The sequence below is a fragment of the Mauremys reevesii genome, linkage group 8, assembly GCF_016161935.1.
Source record: "Mauremys reevesii isolate NIE-2019 linkage group 8, ASM1616193v1, whole genome shotgun sequence".
Taxonomy (NCBI): domain Eukaryota; kingdom Metazoa; phylum Chordata; order Testudines; family Geoemydidae; genus Mauremys; species Mauremys reevesii.
In genome coordinates, this window is record NC_052630.1 from 30455545 (window position 1) to 30474013 (window position 18469).

The 18469-nt window shown below is 41.2% G+C and overlaps 1 protein-coding gene across 1 annotated transcript in view; it reads right to left on the reverse strand.

Annotated features, from left to right (window-relative positions):
- The window catches only part of LCP2 (lymphocyte cytosolic protein 2), a 56200-nt gene extending 41007 nt beyond the window's left edge, over positions 1–15193 (reverse strand). The window contains exons 1-3 of the mRNA XM_039485778.1: positions 14877–15193; positions 10025–10087; positions 3673–3719 (exon numbers count right to left, since the gene is read on the reverse strand). Coding sequence (XP_039341712.1) covers positions 3673–3719; positions 10025–10087; positions 14877–14954 — 188 coding nt within the window. The 5' untranslated portion in view covers positions 14955–15193. The remainder of the gene's footprint in view (positions 1–3672; positions 3720–10024; positions 10088–14876) is intronic.
- Between the last annotated feature and the right edge of the window lie 3276 nt (positions 15194–18469).

Below are 18469 nucleotides of genomic sequence, written 5' to 3' on the forward strand. Positions count from 1 at the left end.
GGGGGTGATCAGCAAGGAAAGCTACCTTATTGAGGTCAGAACATGTAGGGATAAAGTGAGAAAGGCCAAATGCCATGTAGAGTTGGATCTTGCAAAGGGAATTAAAACCAATAGTAAAAGGTTCTATAGCCATATAAATAAAAAAAAAAACAAAGAAAGAAGTGGGACCGCTAAACACGGAGGACGGAGGATGGAGTGGAGGTTAAGGATAATCTAGGCATGGCCCAATATCTAAACAATACTTTGCCTCAGTCTTTAATGAGGAGCTTAGGGATAATGGTAGGATGACAAATGGAAATGAGGATACACAGGTAGATATTACCACATCCGAGGTAGAAACCAAACGCAAACAGCTTAATGGGACTAAATTGGGGGGCCAGATAATCTTCATCCAAGAATATTAAAGGAACTGGCACATGAAATTGCAAGCCCATTAGCAAGAATTTTTAATGAATCAGTAAACTCAGGGGTTGTACCGTACGACTGGAGAATTGCAAACATAGTTCCTATTTTTAAGAAAGGAAAAAAAAAGTGATCCGAGTAAATATAGGCCTGTTAGTTTGACATCTGTAGTATGCAAGGTTGTGGAAAAATTTTTTGAAGGAGAAAGTAGTTAAGGACATTGAGGTCAATGGTAATTGGGACAAAATACAACATGGTTTTACAGAAGGTAGCTCATGCCAAACCAACCTGATCTTCTTCTTTGAGAAGGTAACAGATTTTTTAGACAAAGGAAAAGCCATGGATCTAATTTACCTCGATTTCAGTAAGGCATTTGATATGGTTCCACGTGGGGAATTATTAGCTAAATTGGAAAAGATAGGGATGAATATGAAAATTGAAAGGTGGATAAGGAACTGGTTAAAGGGGAGATGACAATGGGTCGTACTGAAAGGTGAACTGTCAGTCTGGGGGGAAGTTACTAGTGGAGTTCCTTAAGGATCGGTTTTGGGACCAATCTTATTTAATCTTTTTATTACTGACCTTGGCACAAAAAGTGGGAGTGTGCTAATAAAGTTTGCAGATGACACGAATCTGGGAGGTATTGCCAATACAGAGAAGGACCGGGATATCATACAGGAAAATCTGGATGACCTTGTAAACTGGAGTAATAGTAATAGGATGAAATTTAATAGTGAAAAGTGCAAGGTCATGCATTTAGGGATTAATAACAAGAATTTTTGTTATAAGCTGGGGACAGGTCAGTTGGAAGTAACAGAAGAGAAGAAGGACCTCGGAGTATTGGTTGATCACAGGATGACTATGAGCCACCAATGTGATATGCCTGTGAAAAAAGCTAATGCACTCTTGGGATGCATCAGGCAAGGTATTTCCAGTAGAGATAAGGAGGTGTTAGTACCATTATACAAGGCATTGGTGAGACCTCATCTGGAATACCATGTGCAATTCTGGTCTCCCATGTTTAAGAAGGATAAATTCAAACTGGAACAGGTACAGAGAAGGGCTACTAAGATGATCCAAGGAATGGAAAACCTGTCTTATGAAAGGAGACTCAAAGAGCTTGGCTTGTTTAGCCTAACTAAAAGAAGGCTGAGGGGAGATATGATTGCTCTCTATAAATATATCAGAGGGATAAATACCAGGGAGGGAGAGGAATTATTTAAACTCAGTACCAATGTGGACACAAGAACAAATGGATATAAACTGGCCATCAGGAAGTTTAGACTTGAAATTAGACAAAGGTTTTTAACCATCAGAGGAGTAAAGTTCTGGAACAGCCTTCCACGGGGAGCAGTGGGTGCAAAAGACATATCTGGCTTCAAGACTAAGCTTGACAAGTTTATGGAGGGGATGGTATGATGGGATAGCCTAATTTTGGTAATTAATTGATCTTTGACTATTAGCGGTAAATATGCCCAATGGCCTGTGATGAGATATTAGATGGGGTGGGATCTGAGTTACAACAGATAATTCTTTCCTGGGTGTCTGGCTGGTGAGTCTTGCCCACATGCTCAGGGTTTAGCTGATCGCCATATTTGGGGTCATGAAGGAATTTTCCTCCAGGGCAGATTGGCAGAGGCCCTGGGGGTTTTTCGCCTTCCTCTGCAGCATGGGTCACTTGCTGGAGGATTCTCTGCACCTTGAAGTCTTTAAACCATGGTTTGAGTACTTCAATAGCTCAGACATAGGTTAGGGGGTTGATACAAGAGTGGGAGGGTGAGATTCTGTGGCCTGCGTTGTGCAGGAGGTCAGACTAGATGATCATAATGGTCCCTTCTGACCTTAGTCTGTGAATCTATGATTACTTAATATTGCTTCTTTGAGAAACTCCTAGCTTTCCTGACCTCCTTCCATCCTGAGATTTTCTTCCAATGGGACCTCTGCTGCCATTTCCCCAAATTTTAACCTGCTTTTTTTTAACTCTGCTGTCCTTATTCTGTTGCTTTCACTCCTTCTGTTACGAAATCTTGTTAATTCTACAGTTTTTGTTTGGATTTATTATTTTCAAGCATTTTTAGCATCTACTTTACTCACTTCTCTGAGCTTGAGCACTGGTGTTCACAGCTCTTTTTCCACTATTGCCAGATTCAAGTCCTTAGTGAAAAGCAGCAAGTGATCATACAAGACAAGTTTGCTCACATTCTACCACAGGTAGACAAAGGACAAAGAAAATACAATGGACATCATTTATCTTTTCAAAATCAATAAAGTTTTAGGGGGATCTGGCAATAACTCCCATATTTAGGTTGCCTATGTATATTACTCACATGAGACACTAATCTATCTGTTTGTATACATCGCCATTATTTTTTTCAAGTCACTCTTAATGACCAATAATCCCAAAGCCCTAAAATATAAAAAAAATGTAATTTTAAAAGAGAACAAAACAAGATGAATGCAAGCCTAGGGGATCAGCAGAACACAAGAAAGGGAGAGATCATCAAATAACTTAAAACTATTTCACGAGACCAAAAGAATGATGGGTATCTTACAGAACAGGCAAAGAAACTTTTATCTTTCATGGTGAAGCCTTGCAAACAGCAGAACTCACTGCCACTCAGTGTTAATTTAATGCAAATATAATTTTAATCAATAACTTGCTATAATGGATGGAAAATATATAAATTGGTTCAAATGCCTTCCAATCATTTACCCACAGCTGCACAGGAAAGCTGTTCCAGTCTTAAGTCTGATTTATCTTTAATGGGTATCTAAACATGATGGGGCATGATGAAAAACATTCAAAAAGTAACTAGATTAGATGTAGTGTTCAATTTGACATATTTCACATGTTTTCAGGATGGAAGTCCTATCCAACTGAGCAATGAAATCATACTCAGCAGGTGGTACTTTCAAAAGCACTCAGCATTGGCCTAACTGCTTCCCCTGGAGTCAGTAATGAGTTCTGTCATTAACCTGAATGGGTGCAAGGTGAGGCCAGTTACAAAGATTTCTGAATATTTCCCCAATGGGTTTTTAGTCTGTATCTGGTTATTTTCCACACAATGACAAATACCATGTTTTCCTCGCTTGTTTTTTTTCTCTAGGAATGTGTCCTTTCCTTTCCTGAGATAACACAAATAGCAGGTCTCTAGATCAACATTTTAGAGGCCTCACTATCCATTTGCCCTGTTCTTGTCCAGGAGTTATATCTCCAACCCATTCAACATATCCATTTTGAAACATGAGGTTTGGTTTGGATTTACTTACGGCACACTCAGTTTGGGAAATTTCTGAATATCATTTTCAGACATGTTCTGCAACAGAAACACACATGGTATATGTTACAAAATTGTCCATGTAACAGCTTGGGAGATAAGGAAGCTTTAATATTCTTTCATGTGTCAAAACATTATAATTAACAGGACTGCATGATAAGTAGAAAACGAATGAAGAACAGGTACAAACCTAAGCCCCTGTTCAGCATTTAGGATTCGATTCAACAAAATATGAAGCATTTGCCTAACTTTAAGCACTAACATGAGGTAAATGGCACTACATATATGCTTAAACTTAGGTGTGTGCTTAGGTACCATGCCGTGTTGTGTTGTAATTGGGTCTCTTCTGGTGCTATGCTGCTCAGTTGACACTGTGTTACTGTGGGCTGAGATTTAAAATGTTGACCTGCTGCACCTAGGGGCGATGTATAAAAACCTTTCCTCCAACAGCCTTTTCCCTGTAGCTTGTCATAGTTACTGGAATTATACTGAGCAAACAGGCAAAATTTCAAGCATACACAAGAATGCATTTTAAACTATTAACCACGTGACCCAAAAGCTCATCCCATGGTCCCTAGGGCAATGTACAAGCAGCTTAAATCAGAACAAAGATGGACACACATTTTAATGAAAACATTCTCTATTAGTTCTTCTGTCCTCTCTCTCTCTCTCTCTCTCTCTCTCTGCTTTGCTAGATCTTGATCCCCACTTAATGTTGCCCTAGGGCTGGACGCATCTAGCCCACTGGTTAATAAATCTCTGGTGTCGTGGCCTCAAGGAAGTGAAATATCCTTTGAGATAATATATCCCATCTCTATGCACCAATTCACACAAAGTGGAGATCCACCTCCCCTTGAGATCTAACCCTGATGACAGACTTGAATTCCAAACACAGTTCATAGAGTCTACTGATGTCTTCACCCATGGCCATAACACTTCTGTTGGCAATACATGAATTCTCTGCTTCTCTCAGAGAGCTCTACAGAAAAAGGTGGGGGGTTTTCTCCAACATTTTTTTTAAAACCGTTGCCATTTCAACACGGGGTGTGTGTGTGTGTGCGTGTGTGTGTGTGTGTGTGTGTGTGTGTGTGTTTAAATGAAAAGAGCTGTTCCTAGTTGTGGGAGGCAGAAGTGGGCAATGCTCTGTGGTTTTGACTCTCAAGAGTTCTCTGATTCAAATTGCATTCACGCCTTTTTGTTCTGCAATGAGCCTGGGTTGGAACGAACTCAAAAACTCCAGGTTGCACTCCTTTGAAATCACCCAGTTTCTCCAAGCTGCACAGCAAAATCATGAGAAACTATAAACTTCAGTGTCAATATGAAACCATGAAATGAGGGCCAGGTTTTCTTGACTGGGTCAGGAGTCTTACGCTGGCAACACACTCTGAAGCCGGGCAAGCTTTGCACTATGGTTTTTCAATGAAGGTTTTACACAGATATATTTGTTGCCTGCCATGACCAGATGCTTAGCACAGTCCTAAGGGCACCATTGGTATTGTGTGTTTGAACATGATGTAATAATCAGGGATAGTATACTGTGGGTTACACAAGGAAACTTTAACGTATGCAGGGGTTTAAGGCAAACACTCATCATGTTTTGCACATTTTAGCTGACTTTTAATTTTGTTGTTTGTTTAGGAAATGGGCTGATGGATTTTTTTCATATTCTTACAATTAAAGAGCTAGCTTGTCCCTGGCCTAGCTCAAATGTGTGAGGTGGGCACAAAGAGCCTTGCCTTTGCTTCTTTGCACACCTTGTGCAAGGGCCAGTGACTGTCATAGAAACAGCTCCCTCCCCTACATTGTGCCAAAGGGGGTAAAGAGGAAGTGAGGCGATGTCTTCCCCTCCCCCAAGGAGCTGGCCTCCTGCACCAGGAGAAGCAGTTGCATCTTCCTGAAGTGCCCATCGTGCAGTTCCACATTACCTCCAACAGGGTCCAGTGTCTCAATGGCATAATTTGGCTCAATATGAGGGAAGTGAAAGATCTGCATGTTATATGTGCTTTTAAAAGGACATGGTAAACAACTTTAAAATGGCATTGTGGGATTCCATATATAGGTGTCAACTTCAGACCATATCTGATCAGTTTTAAAAGTAAAAATGTGTTTTTAAACTGCCAGCTTTCAAAACTCCTCTTGGAACCTGAAAGTCAGGCTGGGATATTCCTGGCTCATATGAGCAATAAGTGGTCTCTAATTAAACGTGGTGAACAGGGGCGGCTCCAGGCACCAGCACGCCAAGCATGTGCTTGGGGCGGCAAGCCACAGGGGGCGCTCTGCCGGTCGCCGTGAGGGCGGCAGGCAGGCTGCCTTTGGTGGCATGCCTGTGGAGGGTCCGCTGGTTCAGCGGCTTTGGCGGACCTCCCGCAGGCGTGCCGCCGAATCCGCGGGACCGGGGACCTCCCGCAGGCGCGCCGCCGAAGGCAGCCTGCCTGCCGTGCTTGGGGCAGCAAAATACCTAGAGCCACCCCTGGTGGTGAATAACTCTATTGAAGAATGTTCAGCCTAGAGCAGAATCAAGCTGTTGTCCCCAGAGGTGTCTTTGGCTCTGGAGAACTAACATTAGTGAAATGTGGTGACATATATATTTCTCTTAGGGAAACATCCTATAGAGTCATAAAATTTAATAATACATTTAAACCAACCATTAGAACTCTATTAAAGGAATGTGGTTGTCTGTTAAATTCTGTAGCTTGGGTTAAAAATTCTGTAGGAAGAACATGTCTCTCCATTAAATTCTACAGAGTTTTAATTTCTAAATAATCCTATTGATTTAATCCCTAATATACTCTGTAGGACTTTTCCATGCAGGTAGTCAGCAGAGTAAAAATCATTACTCAAACTAGGGAGTGGATTCATTGGGACGGCACCATTTTTTCATTGTCATGTTGCTTGTATGGCTTTGTGAGTGAACATGAAACCCACAAACATTCATTCCGAACAGTATCGGGCTATCCAAATGTAATTTGGCAGTTTCTACATCTTACAAAAGTTATTAGAAAGACAATTACCCTAAAGAGAAGCAATTGATTTCTTACACATTGCTCTGCAGGCTGGATTTTTCCTTGTCACTTCTTCCCCATTGTTACACTTGTGCTTTGCATCTGCAGTAAGCAGAATGTTTTCTAGTATACAATGGCCAAGTAGGCAAAAAGTTAAAAACGAACAAAAATTATATTGGGAGAAATGAGGAAGCAGTAGCTACTGGCCTGCCTAGTAGAGATCAACCACTGAATCTGCTAGGCCATTTCTGCAGAAAAACATTCTAAACTGGTTATGTATCATAAGCACTTGGTAAACAATGCAAGAGTCAAATTTCCTTGGCCACACAGGTATTTCAGAAATGGCATTATGCTGCACACCATGATCACTGAGGACTTCACAGCGACAGCAGAGCTCAAACTCAGATCCTCCTTTTCTTAAACACAGGTATCTCGTAGAGCTGGTTAGGAGTTTTGCAAGGAAAAGGTTTTTCATTCATCACAAATCTTCTTGGGGCCAGAATGGAATGACTAGTTCTGATTCAGAGCAGGGGCTTGAACATGTGTCTCCCAAAGCCCAAATGAGTGCTTGGCATTCCAGATTCTCTTTATAGCCAGTGTCTTTCCATATCAAACCACTCATTAGAAGCTACCAAATTACATTTGGAGGAACAGACATTACTAACAGTGAATGTCTGTAGGTGTCACGTTCACTCACGTAGCCATACAAAGAACCCGGCGATGCAAAAATGATACCATGTTACTCAACATGTTTCTTAATTTACAGACTTATCCTTATCCGACATTATAAGATATTTGGATATTATATAAATTCCTCTAACCACTGGACTACAGAGTTATTTATACAAAATGCAATAGCTTCAGCAGGAGCGACTGTGAGCGATCCACCCCTGAACAGGCAATAGCCTGGTGGTTACGGCACACACCTGGAAGATGATTCAGAGCAGGAATTTAAACTTGGGGGCTTGTCTACATGGTGTGTTAGTGCACACCAGCTGGGGTGTAAAGTTTAGTGTGCACTAGTGTGTTGTGCACTAAAAGTTCCCTAATATGCATTGACATAGTCCCAGACTACATCAATGTGCACTAGTGCATGCCAGCAGGCTCCACATTGACAGTTAGTGCACAACATGCTGGTACGCATTAGAATTTACACTGAAGCTGGTGTGCACTAACCATCAAGCTATTGCCTATTCTAGGTGGGTTTTTTTTCCTGTGCATTTTTTTTAATTCAAGTTTGAAAGGTCTCAGTTTTGTTCTGATGCACACAAAACACTTTTGAAATCTTGAAAATTTTCACAGAATAGGAAAAATGTTTCCTGCCTAACTCTAGTTCTAGTGCTTGAGCTGAATAAGACCTATAATGCACAGTAGAGCAGTTTTCATTCTATCCAGCAGAAGGTGGTATCCTGGTGGAATACTCTTTCATTTTTAGCAGACACGTTTTGAATTGCAAAAATTTGATGGATTTTCAAAACTTGACATTTCAAACAAACAAAAAACGAGAAGCTGGGAAGAATTGTCATGAAATTTGTGGGAAATTTTCCCCTTGACTAATTACAGAGCTGGTCCATAATTAGAATTTTGAGGGGAAAAATTAAAATGTTTCAGAGTGAAAAATTGTGAAATTACTTCCCTTTTTCTCAACTAGCTCTACTTAGTCAGTTTCTTACTTTGTGTACATATGTATATATCCTCACACTGATTTACAGAATTCCACTTAATGACAGTGAGTAATTATTAAGCTAAAATCTCTGTGTGGTACAATGTATAAGGCACTGAGTGAGTTTCAGGAGACAGAAGTTCTATTCCTGGCTCTATCACTGACCTACTTTGGGTAAATCACTTCCCTTCTCTGTGCCTTAGTTTCCTTTGTCTTGTCTGCTTAGATTATAAACTCTTTGTGGCGGGGCTGTCACTAAGTCTTTGTGTGATGATTATCACGTTGGGGCCTCTAATATACATAATGTAAGGTACACTCCCTAGAACACCAATCTTATACTAATGTTCAATACCTCACATAGAGTGTAAACATTTTTCTGCAACAAGGTTTTTAATAAGAGCCAGATCCTGCCACCAGAGCTGGGCTGTCCATCTCTGAAATTTGAAATAATGTATGCACTTAGGGGACTGAGAACAGCCCCCTTGTTTAATGACTGACCCATTAGGATTCTGCCATTTCTAGAGAGTGCAGATCTCATCCAGATAATTATGTTTATGATAGGATCAGATTTTCAACAGTGGAGAGACCGAGGTAGATTATGTTGCGTGAGGAAAAGGCATAACTCTCTAATGCCACTCTCTTTTACATGAGGGCAGTCACCGTACATGGATAAAACTCTGTTTCTCCTAGCTAAAAACTGGGACCTGAATCATGACTACCAGCAGGATCTGTGCATGCGAATATGCAAACATTCAAAGGACAAAATTAGGTTCTGATTCAAGGTTCACTTGCAAAGACCCACTGTGCTTTGTGAGTCCTGTGCTCTCTTCCATGAAAGACAAGGGCAGATTGTGCCTTAGGATCATTTCCAAATTGAGTTTTAAAGATAATTATGACATTTTTATCAAAATAAAAATGTCAACCTACATGCTGTCAATTGATGTGGAATTAAGACCAGATAATGGTGGCTGTACAAATGAGAAATATGGGTTTGTTTGAGCCAGATGAATTGCAGGGATAAATCAAAGTATATCTATTAATTTCAGTGCAGCAGCACTGAATTATATCCCTTGTGAATCTGGCCTGTTAGTTGTGGTGATTTTAAATACTATTGATTATACATACGGTTTCAGAAAATAATCGTTTTTTATCCATAGGAGCTTAAAATGGCAGCCCTTGGCATAAATAGTCTCCAGCAGAGGGTTAGCTTTTACAGGCAAGTGGGTTGCACTGTTCTGCGAAGGTAGGTGGGGAAATCTGACAAGCTGTAGGTTACTGCTAACGCATGAAAAACAAGCATTTCCTATAAATGACCAGAAAGAATGTAAGCAAATATTGCTGCTGTGAACCTTCACTTTCTGTTTAAAAAAACAGTGTAAAATGGATTCAAGCTAAATGCAGCCATGGGGGTCCTGGTGTTCAGTGTCCATGTTTTAAAACAATGATCTTTGGTGTAAAACCAGGATGTCAATTTTAAGCCCAGATCCTTAAGAGTAATTAGGCATCTTACTCCCACTGATTTCCATAAGAGTTAAGTGCCTTTTTTGAATATCTGGGCCTTAATATGTAAGCAACTGTGTAGAGGCACAAAGAACACAAGGAATGTCCTTAATTGCAAACCCAAAGGCAGGCCAAGTGATGATTATATTGTGAATATGGAATTTTATTGTTGCACTTACCAAAAACCTTTGTCCACTTATGCTGTGTTTTCTGACGACTTTTTCACAGTCCTTATACTTTAACTGTGAACGGAGAGAAAAAGATTGTTGTTACACACTTGGTTAAATCTAAGATTAAGGTTAAGGCTTCAATTCGGCAAAGCACTTATGCACAAGCTTAGCTTTAAGCATATGATTCCATCCCAAAGCAATCTAGCATATCTTGAAGTCCGCACAGCCTTGTCTAGAGATTTTAGCTAGACTGTATTAGCTATATTTGTGTCCTAATTAAGACAAAGCTATCAGGTCCAGGCAGAATTACAGCCCCTATCCTCTGCTGCACCCGCTTGCATGGTGCAGATCTAGGCTGCCCCTTACTATGGCCAGCACACCTGGCCCCTTATTTATGTACTGATTTATTTTTCTTGAAAAATTTATGAAAAGGCCCCATCAAACAATCTCTGCACACATTTTTTAAAAAATACACCACTCCTGCCCTTCCCTGAAAAGAAGCTGAACAAGTTCCCTGCAATCACCTTGTCCAAAAAAAGCTTTGGAAAACAGATGAGCTTGACACTGCACTTTCAAACTGCAGGTATCGTGGACTAGTATGGCACAAAATGTTCAAAGCCAAGGAGTACGGAACAAGGGTGTCCTGCTCCCAGCTACTAGACATTCAGCATTGTTATAGCTAACACGCTTCCTCTAAGCTGAAATGGCACACCTGTAACTTTGTACATGATCTGTTAACTTCCTTCTCTTCATTATTAAGATTATTGGCAATAAGGAGTTGTCTCGGGGCCTACCTAGAATGGGATGCCATTGTGGCAGTTGCATCCATGCACACTGAAAACACTGCCCTTGTCTCAAGGAGCGTGCAAATTAAATATAAGACAGGAGATTCCAGGTTAACCCAGCCAACAGGTGGGGGCACAAGGTCACAGAGGATTATGATCATAATCATCAGCAGTTGCAGCTGCCTAGCTATTGTTGAGTGTTTTATAGGCATCATGGAAGAGGAGTATTTGAGGAAAGATTTGAAAGAGGAGAATGTAGTGGCTTTGTGGATGTTTACAGAGAGCTCCTTAAACTTTGTGTTCGAACATACCTGGGATAACATGAGAGCATAGCGTTAGATTTTACATGTCCAATGAGTTAATGCTCAGTTTTAGTTACAGAAGATAGGAGGCTTTCCACTGACTTCAATGGACTCTGGATCAGGTCCAGAGTTGGTAAATCTCAGGTTGGGGGAGCACAAAGGTGGCTTTTTGCTGCCTTTGCACACTCCAAACCATGATTTGGCTAGGGGCTTGTCTGGACTGTAGTAGTCTGCTTTCCATAGCCACTTATTCTGCCCCATGCCACGAAGAGAACACTCCGGCACTGGGGGAATTCCCCAGGGAGCATTCTATCTCCTTTATACGGCTCCAGAACAGGGAACATGATCTAAGCTTGTAACTGTACTGTTTTAAGGGCTGATCTTGAAAACACTTATGCATATAAGAAACTTTACTTGCATCAGCAGGCTCCGTTTACTCATGTATTTGCAGCAATGGACCCTAACTCTGGAAAGCATTTTGGGATTCATGTTGTATTAAAGACTTCGTACAAATGAAGGATCCAATTCTACAAATAATTCCTCCCTGGCATAGTACTTACTACCATGACACTGGCTGCAATGTGGCAGTAAGTGCTATACCCGGTAGGAAGTGTTTTATATGACCGGGACCTAAGCTGGTTTTCTTTATGATTTTGCCAATGGCTGAAAATTCTATTTTCTGGTTTTAAGTGAGTTTAGAAATTTAGAATTGTGAAATTTCTTCCTTTTTCTCAAAGTCTGAGAAATTAGTTGTGAATGGTGGCCCCTTTATCGCTTCCTTCTGAACACAGGATGTTTTGGGGAAAGTCTTTTAGTTTAATAGCCCTATTGATCAAAAGCTTTAAATGTGGTAGAGTTACGGAGTCAGGAGACCTGAATCTCTTTCTGTTGACTACACTCTGTGTGGACATTTACACTGGAGGAAGTGATTTTATCTGGATTTCGGATTGCTCAGAGCCTTTGAAAATCCTCCCCATGGTGTCTCCATTTTGGCAGAGAAAATTAGTGGTCGCTTTTGAAAAAGTGGATCTCAACCTTTGGAACTCACTGCTGCAGGGTATTTTGAGGTAAATATATGAGTAAGATTCAAAAGAAGATTCACACATTCCGAAGTATAACAAATAGCATCCTGAATTACAACTCTATATGATACAAATTGTGAGGGCTAATGAAAGAGAGGAGTATCCAGTGGTGAGGGCATAGGATTTGAGATACTTGGATTCAGATCCATGCTCAGAGTTTGTGTGACTTTGGGAAAGATCCTCTGCCTCAGTTCTCCATCTGAAGAAGGGAATGTCATTGAGGATTAATAGGCAAAAGAGTTTGAGGTTCTCCAATACTACAGTCATGGGTGGCCATATAAGTATGAAAGGTATGTATCATATCATTCCTTGCCCTGTAGAGAATAAACTGATCAGTAATTCATACCAGGAACCCATTTCACCCCACTTGGTAGTTTCCAGTTAATGGTGATATAAAACCCTGTGCACCAGTTAAAAAGTGTGTGTTCCTTATTAATCTGTTGAACTTGGATTTAAATAATGTAGTTCTCAATAACAATAAGATCTGTCTCATTTAAGATATCTCAAGATCTCGGTTTCATTCTACTACACAGCTAAGCAGGAGCAAAACAGTTGGGACTAGAGTACTGCAAAGTTGGTGGTTTCATTTCTCAGGCAATCTGGCAAACGTTTGCTTTGGCTTTGATCTGTGCACCTTTGCTACCCATGAACTTCACTTTGCATTTTGGTTTTGAACTTGTCCCAACTCCCCCAAATGAAACCCAGTGAAAGCTGTTGAAACCATGAATTTTGCATGATTTCAATACTAAATAATAAACTGGCCTAGGTTTCTTTGGCATTAGTCCCATATCCACTTGAAACTGGTTTCCTGGAATGGATTGAAAGCCTTGGCAAACCTTTTGGGTTTAAATTTCCAGACTGTAATGAAAGTTTTGGAATTTGTTGTGAACATGCACTATAGCCAGAGCGGAAACATATATGGGAGGTATTGCTGATTATTTAAAAACCTGGGGGAAATTATGGAAAATATAAGTATAAGTGATTAGAGTTAAGATTCAGTAAAAATTCACCAAACTCAGAATTGACACACATCCCTTTGCAGTTTTCCTAGCATCAGTGAGGTTGCAGGGGGTAAATCAGCACTGAGTTTTGCCTATTCTTTTAAATTTGTCGTGCCCCCCCCCCCATGTGTAAAATCCTCCATTCTGCAAAATGAAATTTAAGAGCTCATCGGGGCTAAAGAAAGGTGTGAAAGCCCCAGCAATGTCCAGGCTAGTGCATTAGGGGAAAAGCTACAGCAGGTTAAGGGGGGACGTGTAGGAAGCCTGATGAAACATCAACCTCCTAAGCAGGGGAGAAGAGATGAGGGAATGAGATGGGGAGGGTGAGGAAGAAGGTCAGTTGGGATCCTGAGGCAGGGGAAGGCAATGGGTAGCAGGATCTCTTTTTATTTAAATCTTCCCCTCCAAAGAATTACTATCACTATTTATATTATTATTGGCAAATGCTTTTAATTTCAAAGATGAGGTGTCAACATGGGCATTCTACAAATAGGAGCAACTGCTAAGAGGTGGGGGAGGGATAATATTCTATACATTAAGTATCAGAGGGGTAGCCGTGTTAGTCTGGATCTGTAAAAGCAGCAAAGAATCCTGTGGCACCTTATAGACTAACAGAAGTTTTGGAGCATGAGCTTTCGTGGGTGAATACCCACTTCGTCGGATGCATGCCTCCGACGAAGTGGGTATTCACCCACGAAAGCTCATGCTCCGATTCTATACATTGTATTTATTTTGGAGGAAAGAATGTCTATCATTTCTCTCCCTCCATCTAGCCCTTTGCTATACCCTAGAGTAATTTTCCTTAGGCACAGATGCCACCCTCAACCCTGTGGAATGTCCCAAGGAAGTCTTTGGCACTGTTTATGTGAGTTCAGACAAAAAATCATTTCAGGCTTCATTTTTGGGCTAGCATCGGCGCTCAGTTCATCACGTCCCTTCAAAAGGCCTGATGTGGGCATCCAAGACTCGGATTTAAGCACCCAGTGCTCATTGAATCTGAGCACCTAGCTCCCTTTTGAAAACCCCAACCCAGATACTGAAGAACTCTTTTGTGTGTCATCCTAAGCAAGTTTTCATAGCCCTTTTGCTTGAACATCCTTGTTCAAAAGATTGGAGCTTATGAGGTGATTTGTAGATTGAGAATCTGTTTTTCCCTTCTACTAAAGACAAGGTACTGTGGATTCTAAACCAAGCCCTGACATATAACAAGCCTTTGTAACACTAATTAGGAAAGCAGTTCAGTCCAGATCAGAGATTATGTGTGCATCTTGATTAGTAAGGATCTTTAATTTTGAAAGTCACAGGGATTATCTCATTGGAGAGGCCTTACAAGACCTGCATATAATGCTTTTCTACCTTAAAAATAGATTTAGAATCCTTAACTTTTACAGATCCAAACCGAATGTTACATCAGCAAGACACTGGTACCAAAGATAAGATGATTTTTCTGAGAAGCCATCACTTTCTCTTCCTATTGATTTAGAATACACTTTTCAGGATTCGTCAAGGGCTTCAGGGTAGGTATAATCCCTTTCTGAAGTGGCATCTGCTGTGATTATTCAAAAAGATAATTTGATATTATTTATGCAACAAATTCTGCTCTTGGTGTAAAAGAATATTCTTTTTTTTAGCACAGAAGTGTTAGTGACTTGCTACTCCACCATACTAGGACAAAACACAGCAAAACTTACTTTTTTGAAGTAGTCTGCCAGGTCATCTGGGCTCCAAGCGACCACCACTGAGCGATAGGGAATGTTTTGTAAATCCATTTCAGCTCTTTTTTCCTAAGCAGTTACAGAATTTTCATGCCAGTAGTATTAATGAAACAGGCAGCCATAGATTTCCTGCCTGTGGCTACTTTTAGCAAATTCAATAATCCACTTGCCTAAGAAATGCCCAGATCTTTTGTTAAACCGTTTTAGCTTTTTATTTCTGAGTTATGGTGCAAGAATATCCAAGAGAGCAAGTGCTTCCTCTAAGTACAAAATGGTCTCTTCTCAGAAAACTTGTCAGCTATTCAGCCTCACCACTTCCTTTATCTGAATCTAAATAAGTAAACAAGGAAGCACAGCAACATGATTAAAGTATTCTGCCTACTGCATGTAACTGTAATCCTTATGAGCCCTATTTAACAGTATTTAAACTGGGGAGAGTGTTTGTTTACATGAAATTTCCATGTAACTATTGGCAATATTTAGATACATTGGCTGCATAGAATGTTGCGTGTATGCGCACACGCATGTGCATCTATATTCCCTCCACCAAAAAAGTTGCTGGTTTTGAATTAAGTTTAATTACTTGCAAATCTAGCTCGTTCAATCCCTGAAAACCAAGAAAATGCCTAGTTAAGAAAACCTTTAACATATCTCAGGGCCTCATAGTGATATTGATTCCTGACACTGAAACTCTCCCTTACACTGCTAACATATAAAAATAATACAATGCACACAGATTCCTCGGGCTGCCACCCTTATGCAAACTTTTAGCAATGTCTGTGCAACATTACCATGTATTTGCTGCAGTTATTTGGTATAAGGTATATGCAGGATTAGTGCTAAGGTTTTGCTTTAGAGTATATGCCGGAACTCAGATTTAACTATGGAGCTGCAGCCAGCACCTGCACAATACCCCGTATATAGATTGGGGATTTTGGCTAAATTTAGGTTTAAAAACCACACCCACTCCACCCTCCCAAAAAACCTTTGATTACATTTTCACTATTCCACCTCCCCATTTTTCATTAGATCTAGTGGTGATAAATTCTAAACTATGGAACTGAGATAAATGAGAAAACCATGTAAAAACCCAGAGACCATAAATTGTATCTATTATGCACTTTTGACTAGTTTACCTGCATGCTGCCCATTAATCCACCTCTGCCGAGACTACTTTCAAACTTCTAGCAGCTTCAAATGCTTAACATTAAAAAAAGAGAACTTGACAAACGTTGTCCTCCCTCCCCCCAAAACTAACATGGAATTGACCTCCTGCACCTGGAAATTATACTGATGGGCAATATTCAGTTCTGGTTCAGAGACAGGGATAAAGTTTACTAGTTTGTGGACTTTCTAGGTTAGAAATAGTATTTCCATACCACTAGAAAGGGGAGTTTCCCATGTTTCCAATGTGATATAAAGTCCCTGTAGCTTTTAGTCCTGTTTCAGAGGTCATTAATATAGATACTGTATGGCACTGATTATTAATTATTCTTTGCTTGACGGATTCCGTGATCATGAGAAAATATGGACCATGATGACGTCTCACACTAGAGTAAGGTGTTACTATAACTCCATAGTATGCAGAGACAAGGTGGATGAGGTAATATCTTTTGTTGGACCAACTTCTGATGGGGAGAGAGAGAGTTTTCAAGCTTACACAGAGCTCTTCTTCAGGTCTGGAAAAGAAAGAGGGGGAGGCAGCTATGAGGAGTAGTGTTAGTGGATTACAGCTGGTTGTAATAAACCATAAATTCAGAGTCTTTATTCAGATTTTTAGGCTATGTCTACACTATCAATTTGTGTCGACAAAAGTGGTGTTGACACCCAAAAGTTGACATAATAATAATCGCAGTTTCATGTTCACCATCATCAACAGTGTGATCAATGCACTGTGGGTACCCATTCCACAGTCCTCCTGTCACTAGGTGTTGTGGGAAAGCAGAGCGGATAGCAGCACATTTTGGGATCGGGCTCAATGTCCCGTAATGCATTGCTTTCTGTCCCAGCACTCCACAGGCTTCCAGCTTTCTTTCGTGGCATTTTTTAATGGCCCTTCTTTGTTATGCACCCTGGCATCTTTGTGAGAAGGGATGGACCCCGCACTGCTCATCTATGCTCTGTTAACTGTAATGAAGACATCACGATTAATTGCACTGCCAGCTGCGAAGTTCCTAACTGAGGAAGACTTGCAGGTACCTGACATTCTGCATGATATGGATAGGAGCAACTTTAGATTGGCATTCACAGAGCAGCTGCATAGGGTAGCCTGTCACTTTTCCACAGGTGAGGGTAATTCTAGCAGACATCTCACTGCTAAGGGTAAGCAGGGAAACGAGGGTACATCTACTCCATGCTTGTGGCTTCCGCCCTGCTCCCTATGCTGCTCACTTATGTGCCGATTTGGTCCCATAACAAGTGATTGCCAAATGGCATGGGAAAATTTCCTACAATGGGGGAAGGAACAAAGCTGGTCTGCCACGGAACCTTTTGCAGAGGATTAGCAAGTACCTCCAGGAAACTTTCCTGGAGATCTCTGGAGGATCGGCATGCATCAACAGCCTGTTCCACCATACTGATTAGCTACACAGGGAAATGTCCAACTCACAGAAACACAGCCAGCATCCCACATTTCTATGTCCTGAACCCACCTCCAGCACTACACAAGCCACAGCCACTTACCAGGTGTCTCATCTCCTGCTTCTTGCTCGCTGCTCAGACTGGCTAGACACCTCTGGGGTGGAGAACAGTTCCTGGCTGCCTGCCCCACCAGGAGCTGCACATCCTCATCTAACTCCACCTCTTCATCAATAACTTGGTCCTCTTTCTGCCACCTCTGTACCCCCTGAACTATCCACGGAGCTCTTTGCAATGGAGATGGGGTCACCACTGAGGATAGCATCCAGCTAATAACCAGCAGGTCTTAGGTGAAGCACCTGAGCGACGGTTTGCCTCCCTTGCCTTATGGTACATCTGCCTCAGCTCCTTTATCTTCACTCTGCACTGCAGTGTGTCCTGATCATCCCCTTTTCACACAAGCCTTGAGAAATCTTCCCATAGGTATCCCAATTCCTACAGCTCAAGCGCAGCTGGGACTGCACAGCCTCCTCTCCCCATATACTGATCAGATCCAACAGCTCTGCAGTGGTCCAAGTGGGAGAGTGTTTGCTGTGATAACCTGCCATGGTTACCTGGGAAGATGTGATCAGACTGCTCCATGCCAAGCCAGCAGGAAACAGAATTTCAATAATTCCTGGGCTTCTAAGGGGGAGGGGCAGATAGTAGTTTACCTGGCTGCAGGGCAGTGGAGTTCAAACTGCTGACCAGAAAGGTCAAGATGGACATTGTGGGACACCTCCTGGAGGCCAATTAAAGTGATGAAATCAAGCGTGGTGTCTACACTGGCACTTTGTTGACAAAGATGTAGAGGAAAAAGATGTAAATCTCTCATGAAGGTGGCTGTGTTTTGTTGCCAGAACTGGGCATTTTCCCCAACAAAAGTCACCTCACAGTGTGTACGAACTCACTGTTATGATAACACAGGTACAACAAAACTGTATATAGCTATA